The sequence below is a fragment of the Microtus ochrogaster genome, chromosome 7 (genome assembly GCF_000317375.1).
Source record: "Microtus ochrogaster isolate Prairie Vole_2 chromosome 7, MicOch1.0, whole genome shotgun sequence".
Taxonomy (NCBI): domain Eukaryota; kingdom Metazoa; phylum Chordata; class Mammalia; order Rodentia; family Cricetidae; genus Microtus; species Microtus ochrogaster.
This window is the reverse complement of record NC_022014.1, coordinates 25,563,812-25,574,177: the sequence shown is the minus strand read 5'-3', so window position 1 is coordinate 25,574,177 and position 10,366 is coordinate 25,563,812. Positions and strand designations below refer to the sequence as shown.

General features: G+C 40.1%; 1 protein-coding gene across 1 annotated transcript; it reads left to right on the top strand.

The window, feature by feature from the left end:
- Positions 1-6: 6 nt before the first annotated feature.
- LOC102000234 (olfactory receptor 1468) lies at positions 7-822 on the top strand. The gene has a single exon (XM_005350271.2). It carries the CDS (start codon positions 52-54, stop codon positions 820-822), a length of 771 nt encoding a protein of 256 aa, XP_005350328.2. The 5' UTR covers positions 7-51.
- Positions 823-10,366: the final 9,544 nt, after the last annotated feature.

Genomic DNA, 10,366 nt, shown 5'->3' with positions numbered 1-10,366 from the left:
AACCTCATCATCATCATCCTCATTCTACTGGACTCCCATCTGCACACTCCCATGTACTTGTTTCTCAGCAACTTGTCCTTCTCTGACCTCTGCTTCTCCTCTGTCACAATGCCCAAATTGCTGCAGAACATGCAGAGTCAAGTTCCATCCATCCCTTATGCAGGCTGCCTGGCACAAATGTACTTTTTCCTGTTTTTTGCAGACCTTGAGAGCTTCCTCCTTGTGGCCATGGCCTATGACCGCTATGTGGCCATCTGCTTCCCCCTTCATTACACCAGCATCATGAGCCCCAAGCTCTGTGTGAGTCTAGTGGTGCTGTCCTGGGTGCTGACCACATTCCATGCCATGCTGCATACCCTGCTCATGGCCAGATTGTCATTTTGTGAGGACAATGTGATCCCCCACTTTTTCTGTGACATGTCTGCTCTGCTGAAGCTGTCCTGCTCTGACACACATGTTAATGAGTTGGTCATATTTATCATGGGAGGCATCATTCTTGTCATTCCATTTGTGCTCATCATTGTGTCCTATGCACGAATTGTTGCCTCTATTCTCAAGGTTCCTTCTTCCCGAGGTATCCGTAAAGCCTTCTCCACCTGTGGTTCCCACCTGTCTGTGGTGTCACTGTTCTATGGGACAGTCATTGGTCTATACTTATGTCCATCAGCTAACAATTCTACTGTGAAGGAGACTTTCATGGCCATGATGTACACAGTGGTGACTCCCATGCTGAACCCATTTATCTATAGCCTAAGGAACAGAGACATTAAGGGGGCCCTAGTTAGAGTCCTTTGCAAGAAGAAAATTCTCTTCTGGCCATGATGGAACCTATTGGGATTTTAAATTAACTTACATAGTACATATATTTACACTGATATTGGGTATTGTAGACCCTTTCATTACATCGTAAAACTTTCTGTTCAAACAAAATATTTTAGAATTGTTCAATATGGAAAGTGTCTGCATAAATAATACTAGTGTACAGAATAACTCCATATAATATAGGCTATCATTTAGAAATTCTGTGGGTCAGGTGTAGCACATCGAGCTCTCCACATCCCATCTGGACAGTGTTTGTAGAAGAATCTCTGATTAGGGTTAGAATATAAATGAACATACATGTCTTTCTTGGAGTCAGTTTTGTCTATGACTCCTGTTATCTGAGCCTGTATTCACTACTACTGCCTTGATCCTGAATAGTTCTCTGAATCAAGGCTTGTATTAAGTCTTTGGCAGACTTACAGCCTTATAAAATAGGGTCCTGGAAAGCCAGATTCTGACAACTTTAGGAAAATGCAACTTTTTGTATTCCACCACTGCTCCATAAGTGAGTCAATGGAGTTATTCTTTTGAGCATTGGTGCAATTCCCAAGAATGGTCAGATGTTAATTTACACTTCCTCTCATAATCATTGCACTAAGTAGTGATGTGTTGTTGAGGGAAAGTGGGTACCAGTAACTTTCCAAGACAGTTTTTCTGACTTTGGTCAGCATAATGTAAAAATGCTTAATTGAAATTTCTTATTTATATTGCCATAATTCAGGTATGAATGATACCTTGTCTTCCCATGGCCAAATTGACTTGACTTAAATACCCAAGTCTTATTTTCACTCTTCTTAAAAAAATAGAAAAATTAACTTAATATACAAAGAAGTGTGAATAATATTTGAGCCAAGACTCAGAAAAGCAGTCCATAAAAGTTCATATCTGTAATTCATTGGCTCATATATGGGGCACATATAAATATTTATGTTCATTTTGCTAACTAGCACTTTTCTTTTTTTTTTTTAAATTTATTTATTTATTAAGGATTTCTGCCTCCTCCCCGCCACCGCCTCCCATTTCCCCCCCCCCCCCCCGATCAAGTCCCTCTCCCTCATCAGCTTGAAGAGCAATCAGGGTTCCCTGACCTGTGGGAAGTCCAAGGACCGCCCACCTCCATCCAGGTTTAGTAAGTTGAGCATCCAAACTGCCTAGGCTCCCCCAAAGCCAGTATGTGCAGTAGGATCAAAAGCCCATTGCCATTGTTCTTGAGTTCTCAGTAGTCCTCATTGTCTGCTATGTAAGTCCGGTTTTATCCCATGCTTTTTCAGACCCAGGCTAGCTGGTCTTGGTGAATTCCCGAAAGATCATCCCCATTGTCTCAGAGTGTGGGTGTACCCCTCGCGGTCCTGAGTTCCTTGCTTGGAAAGCAGTGTGGAGGTTCCTCAGGAAATTCGGGATCAACCTACCCCTGGACCCAGCAATACCGCTCTTGGGAATATACCCAAGAGAGGCCCTATCATACAACAAAAGTATATGCTCAACTATGTTCATAGCAGCATTGTTTGTAATAGCCAGAACCTGGAAACAACCTAGATGCCCTTCAATGGAAGAATGGATGAAGAAAGTATGGAATATATACATATTAGAGTATTACTCAGCAATAAAAAACAAGGAATTCTTGAAGTTTGCGTACAAATGGATGGAAATAGAAAACACTATCCTGAGTGAGGTAAGCCAGACCCAAAAAGAGGAACATGGGATGTACTCACTCATATTTGGTTTCTAGCCATAAATAAAGGACAGTGAGCTTATAATTCACGATCCTAGAGAAGCTAAATTAGAAGGTGAATCCAAAGACAAACATATAGGCATCCTCCTGAATATTAACCTTCATCAGGCGATGAAAGGAGACAGAGACCCACATTGGAGCACCGGACAGAAATCTCAAGGTCCAAATCAGGAGAAGAAGGAGGGGGAGCACGAGCAAGTAACTAGCACTTCATTACTAAAATCTATTTGCCACTTCTGAGAACATATCTTCACCTTTCATTCCCTCTTTTTTTGTTTCCATGTGTGCCTTGTCTTTTTTCTTTCACCTAATCTATACTCAGGATAGACTGATACACTAATAGTTTTGATTTATGTTCGTTCATATTACAACATGTTTGCCCAAGAGATGATTCATACCAGGGCCCCAAATTTTTCTTTCTGGTCATTAGGAAGGAAGTTGGAGTCTGTTTATCCTCCTGCAAGATCTTTCCTATTTCAAACTTCTTGATAATTTTTGCAGACATGCTTTGTAGTAGTCTGGTGGTGATTGAATGGAAGAAAGTAAATTTTGGCTCAGATTATTCACATTTGGAGCATCTCACTAAATACCCCACAGCTTCATAAATAGGGTTAGTGGCCATTCATTTTAGTCTTAGCTCCAAGAACATCATTGTGTAAGTCTTCAACATTGATACATTTATTTTTTTCAATGTTGCTTCTAAGTGGTCACATCCAAATAATTTCCTTCTTCTATATTAGACCACATCTCTGCAGTCCAGACATCCTCCTGTACCCACTTTTACTCTCTGTCAGTAGATGCCTTTATTGATGCTTTATGACAAGCAAAGATGCTTATGCTTATGTCATTATGTACCTCTATTTTCTTTTTGCTCTACATTCTATTTCTTGATTCCATAGTTTACTCTGAAGTTGCCCTAGACACTGTAAACTCTGTATGTATGAATGTACACATATATTAAAATGGAGTAAGATTCCCAGTCACATGAAAAGAATGAAGTTGGACTTGTATTTCACAATGAAACTAACATTTTTCTTGACATCTGGTGCAAATGTGAACAAGTGAAATGTGGCCTGATTTGAGGAAATGATGGAATAGAAAAGGGAAGTGGATTTAAGAGTAAGATAATAGTTTCACTTTGAATGTGATGGATCTATAATGATAAATATAATTTCAATCCCACATGCTAGTTTTTGCAAAATATTTATATATTCACAAAATCTATGACAATAGAAATCTTAGAACATGTAAAGGGGTAAAATTTCATCACTTTTGATTACTTAATGATTAAAGACATTTTTAAATCTCAACTATCTGTATGTCATTGCCTAAGTTTCCAATCTTGATTCATTAATTTTTGTTTGTAGTCTTTCCTAGTGGTAGTTGTTATTATTACATGACACACACAAAACAACTCAAAAACTTACACAGAGCAGAAGGAAGAATATATCAGTCAATTTTTTTTGTACAACAATGGACACTTCCAGAGAGTTTTTAAAATTTATTCAATTTTTTTTTTTACATTTCAACCTAAGTTCTCCCTCCCCACCTCCTCCCACACCCTACCTCCTCCAACCCACCACCATCCATTTCTCCCAACAGGTAAGGGCTACTATGGGAACTCTACAAAGTTTGGTACATTAAGTTGGAGCAGGACCAAGCCCCTTCCCCCTGTGTCAGGGATAAGCATGACATCCCATAGTAGGGAATGGGCTCCAACAAGCTAATTCATACACTAGAGATAGATCCTGGTCTTAATGTTAGGGGGCCCTCAGTCCAAGTTTCACAACTACCTCCACATGTCGAGAGCCTAGTTCAGTCTAGTGGAGACTCCACAGATGTCAGTCTAGAGTTCATGAGTTTCCACCAGCTTGGTTCAGCTGTCTCTGTAGAGTTCTCCATCATGATCTTGATCTTCCTTCCTCATGTATTCCCTCTTCCCTCTCTTCTACCGGATTCCTGGAGCTCAGCCAAGGGCTTGGTTGTAGATCTTTGCATCTGGTTCCATCAATTTTGAGATGAAGGCTCCATGATGATAGCGGGGATATTCACCTGTCTGATTACAGGGGAAGGCTAGTTCAGGCACCCTCTTTACTATTGTTAGGAGTCTTAGCTGGGGTCATCCTTGTGGATTCTTGGGAATTTCCCTAGTACTGGATTTTTCCCTAACCCCATAGTGGCTTTCTCTATCAAGATACCTTTTTCCTTTCTCAATTTTATAAATAACTCACAAATGGTATAAGACATTTGACTTTGCATAACAGTTGGTAGGAGTCTTTTATTTAGAGAGTAAAAAGCTCTTTTACAACTTAATGAAAGAAAAACAACATATAAAAAAGCAAAGGAATCCAACAAACATTTTTGTATGGGAATCATATAAATGGCAAATAATGAGCATAACAGAACGTAACACTCAACATAATTAGTCATTCTCTACAGATGCTAAAATGTTCAAAGAAAATGTCACAACAACTATGTTGGTTTTGGCTAGTGAAATGTAAAATAATTGTTTGTGAATATGTAGAGAAATCAAAACTCTTCTACATTATTGGTGAGAATAGAAAATGTTACAGCTGCTCTGGAGAAAATTATTTAACAATTTCTCAGAAATTAAAAGTAGAATTACCACAAGACTCAGAAATTCTATTTTTAGGCATATTTTAGGCATACCTAAAATAATTGTGGTACCTGAATATTTGTACATGAAAGGTTTATAGCAGTCTAGTAGTCTCAAAATAGAGATTGCTCTCAACTGAAGATTGGATAAACAAAACAGGGCCTACCTTACAATGAAACAGTCAGCAACAGAAGTAACTGAAGGATTGCTATATATTGATACATTCATTCATCTTGAAAATAGCAAGCTGATTAAAAAATTGCAGTCACAAAGACCATCTTGTGTATGATCCTATTTGTATGAGATATGAAGGATAGAAAACTCCATAAAGAAATAAAGTAGAATATTATTGCCTGTGCCTGGTCAGGATAGGGCTGGGAAAAATGGAGAGTAGCTATTGGTAGGCACAGGATTTCTCTGGGGGAATAACAAACACTAAACTTAGGGAGCAAAGTGTCTCCATGTCAAAAATTAATTCCAATGACTGAGCAAATCTGATGAATGGATAATGAAAATGTGGTATATATGCACAATGGAATACTATTCAGCTATAAAAAGAATGAAACCATGAATTTGCAGGTAAATGTATGGGTCTAAAAAGATTATATTGAGTAAAATAACCCAGAAACAGAAAATCAAACACCTGCAGTTCCTACGCCAAATACTAAGATATGAGTATACAATATGGAATAACCGCAGAAACCAGAAGAGTATAAAGGGACAAAAGGGGGAAGTGGCTTGAAAGGGGAATAGTAGAACACAGATGATGTGAAGTGGGAAATGAAAAAGAACAGGGAGGGCCTCCAACTAGGGGCTAGGAGGGTGGTCAAGAATAAGAAGAGAGGACAAGAGACAGATAAGACCAAAGCTATTTGATAAAGCCACAAGGAACCATTATATATATATATACTGATATATCTCTATCTTTATCGCTATGTATGTATGTACGTACGTACGTACGTACGTATGTATGTATGTATGTATGTATGTATATATGTATGTATGTATCTACCTATCTATCTATCTATCTATCTATCTATCTATCTATCTATCTATCTATCTATCTATGCATGCCATTTGGGTTGACAATGTTCAATGCTCGCCACAAAACCTATAGACTAACAAAATTCCCAGTACCAGTAATGAAAAATCTCATTTTAAATGGTTGATCAGGGTAGTCCAAGTGACTTCCAATGTAATAAATATTAATGTAATAAATATTACCTATATAGCCCTTGGCTTTCTCTCAGGGGTGAAGGGTGGGCTCCTATTGCTGAAGATACCACACAGTTAGGACATAGAATTAGGATGATTTTAGCAGAGCTGACCTGAAACTCTCTTTCCTGAGGTAAAGTCTCCATGGTTCCAGAAAATACTATTCAATTTGCCACAGGAGGGAAGTAATCAAAGATTCCTATGCATCTGGAACACCTATGAATCATTCCAGTTACCAGCACGACGAGATATCCATAAGTGTTCAGTAAGTGGCACTCAAATGACTGTGGTAACCAACAACTGTTGAATCAGGCTTAAAGCCCACTTCTGTGGATGAACTCCTTTATTGGTTGTGCAATGCAGTGTGATCAGCCTTGAAACCATATACACACAAACTTCAAATATGAACTGAGATAGTCATATTTATACATATTCATACATACACAAACACATAAGTAACAAATATGTCAATAGCAAATGTTTAAAAAAGACTTTCCCATGTGTATATGTGCCACACTTTCTTTATCCATTCTTCCATTGAGGGGCACGTAGGTCGTTTCCAGGTTCTGGCTATTACAAATAATGCTGCTATGAACATAGTTGAACAAATGCTTTTGTAGTATGACTGGGCATCTCTTGGATATATTCCCAAGAGTGGTATTGCTGGATCTTGAGGTAGGTTGGCTCTCAATTTTCTGAGAAACCACCACACCGATTTCCAAAGTGGTTGCACAAGTTTGCATTCCAACCAGCAATGGATGAATGTTACCCTTACTCCACATCCTCTCCAGCATAGGTTATCATTGGTGTTTTTGATTTTAGCCATTCTGACAGGTGTAAGATGGTATCTCAAAATAATGACATCTTGAATTTTGCATGCAAATGGATGGAAATAGAAAACACTATTCTGAATGAGATAACCCAGACCCCAAAACATGAATATGGTATGTACTCACTCATTAGTGAATTCTAGCCATAAACAAAGGACATTGAGCCTATAGTTTGAGATTCTAGAAAAGCTAAATAATAAGATGAACCCAAAGAAAAACATATATGGATCCTCCTGGAAATTGGAAGCAGACAAAATTGCCAGGCAAAAGTTTGGAGCATGGGGGTGGGATTGAGGTGGGGGGAAGGGAAGATGGGGAGAGAGAAGGGAGAAGGGGAGGATTAGGGAGAGCTTGGGGGAGTGGGATGGTTGAGATGGAGGAAGGGAGGATATGGGAGCAGGAAAGAAGATATCTTAATTTAGGGTTGCCTCTAGAGGGGTTCCCAGGTGTCCATGGGGATGTCCCCAGCTAGGTCTTTGGGCAGTAAGGGAGAGGGTGCCTGAACTAGCCTTATCCCATAATCACACTGATGAATATCTTGCATATCACCATAGAACCTTCATCTGGTGATCGATGGAGACTGAGACAGAGACCCACATCGGAGTATTGGACTGAGCTCCCAAGGTCCAGTTGAAGAACAGGAGGAGGGAGAAGATGAGTAAGGAAGTCAGGACTGTGAGGGGTGCATCCACCCATGAAGACAGTGTGACTGATCTACTGGGAGCTCACCAAAGCCAGCTGGACTGGGACTGAACAAGCATGTGATCAAACTGGACTCTCTGAATGTGGCTCTCAATGGGGGCTGACTGAGAAGCCAATGATAATGGCACTGGGATTTGTCTCTACTGCATGTACTGGCTTTTTGGGATCCTAGTCTGTTTGGATGCACACCCTCTAAGCTTCTTGCCAACCCCACAGTGCCTCCCTTAATTAAGATATCTTCTTCCCTGCTCCCATATCTGCCCTTCTTCCATCTCAACCACCCCACTCCTCTAAGCTCTCTCCAATCCTCCCCTCCTCCCTTCTCTCTCCCGGTCTCTCTTTTCTCCCCCGCCCATGTTCCCAACTTTTGCCTGGCAATCATTTTATTTCATTTTTGACACATTTTGTCTTATTGGACTTTTATTTCATTTTGCGTTTTATGTGTTTTTCTTTTCTTTTTCTTTTTTTTTTAGAGAGAGAGAGCGAGAACAAAAAACATAAAGCTGAGTAGATACTGAGATGGGTACTACCTGGAAGGAGAAAGAATATGATCAAAATATGTTTTATAAAAAACTAATAAAAAAGTAAAAGTTAAAAAGTAAGAAAAATACTAATATAAAAATTTTGTGCTAGCAAAAGAGAAAAATCCATAAATACAAAGAGGATGTCTTATCATTAAAAGCAAAGTTGACTTTAAGGAGAGTAGTAAAATCTCTCAATATGAGTTATAATTAAGGAGATAAAATGGGGCCTCATAGAAGTAGATTAGCATAGTGGTTTCCAGATGGCAGGATGGATGTGGGAAGAGAGAATGGGAGGAGATGATAAATAGATACAGATGTGCAGCTGGGTAAGAACAAGCCTTTTACATGACATACAGCACAGTTGGAGGACTATCATTGGCAGCAATTCATTGCTTATTTTAAAATGTTCAGAAGAGACACATTTGATTACCTACACAAACAGGATAAACACCTGAGATAAAGGATACATCAGTTATGTTGACTTGATCATTACACAGTGTATGATTGTACTGAAATCTCATATTCTGCCCCAACACTGTAAAGTTATTTTGTAGCTATTTAAAAAAGGAATCTTTTCAGCCGGGCGGTGGTGGCGCACGCCTTTAATCCCAGCACTCGGGAGGCAGAGGCAGGCGGATCTCGGTGAGTTCGAGACCAGCCTGGTCTACAGAGCTAGTTCCAGGACAGGCTCCAAAGCCACAGAGAATAGACAAGATTGCCAGGCAAAAAATCGGGATCTTAAGGGTGGGGAGAAAAAAGTGAGAAGGGTTGGATGGGGAGAACTTGGGGCAACGGGATGATTGGGATATAGGAAGGTAGGATAGGGGAGCAGGGAAGCACATATCTTAATTAAGGGAGCCATCGTAGGGTTGGGTAGAGACTTGGACCTAGAGGGGCTTCCAGGTGCCTAAGGAGAGGTCTCCAGTTAGTTCCTGGGGCAGCTGAAGATAGGGAACCTGAAACGATCCTATCCTATAGCCTTACTGATGAATATTTTGCATATCACCATAGAACCTTCATCTGGCGTGGGACCCACACTGGAACACTGGACTGAGCTCCCAAAGTCCCAATGAGGAACAGAAGGAGGGAGAAGATGAGCAAGGAAGTCAGGACCAAGAGGGGTGCAACCACCCACGGAGACAGTGGGGCTGATCTATTGGGAGCTCACCAATGCCAGCTGGATTGTGACTCGAAAAGCAGGGGATAAACCCGGACTCTCTGAATATGACGGACAATGAGGGCTGCTGAGAAGCCAAGGACAATGGCACTGGGTTTTGATCCTACTTCTAGCTCTGGCTTTGTGGGGGCCTAGCCAGTTTGGATGTTCACCTTCCTAGACCAGGATGGAGGGGGGAGGACTTCGGACTTTCCACAGGACAGGGAACCCTGACTGCTCTTCAGACTCGAGAGGGAGGGGGAGAGGAGGGGGGGAGGTTAGGAGGGGGAAGAGTGGGAGGAGTGGGAGGCTGGGAGGAGGCGGAAATTTTTTTTCTTTCTTAATTAAAAAAAACAAAAAAAAGAGAATCTTTTAGGTAAGGACATGTTAGTAGACAATATTGGTATGCTAATTTGTTTAGAAAAAGAATGTGAGTCATGAGAACATTTGCTGTAGGAGACATAGGTCAATGGAATAGGATCTTCAGAGAAAGACTAGTATAAAGAAGATGTTAAGACCCTGAAAAGACTGACAATACCAAAAGATAGAAAAGATCTCCAATGCTCAGGAAATGGTGGGATTAGTATTACGAACATGGCTATCTTATCAAAAGCTCTTGTAAACCAAATATGAGTGAGTACATACTTTTTGGGTCTGGCTTACCTCACTCAGGATAGTGTTTTCTATTTCCATCAATTTGCATGCAAAATTTAAGAAGACCTTGTTTTTTTACTGCTGAGTAGTACTCTAATATGTATATATTTCATA

Bases quoted from the DNA above. Each gene is read 5' to 3' on its own strand.
- LOC102000234 (XM_005350271.2), top strand. From the start codon at position 52: ATGTACTTGTTTCTCAGCAACTTGTCCTTCTCTGACCTCTGCTTCTCC.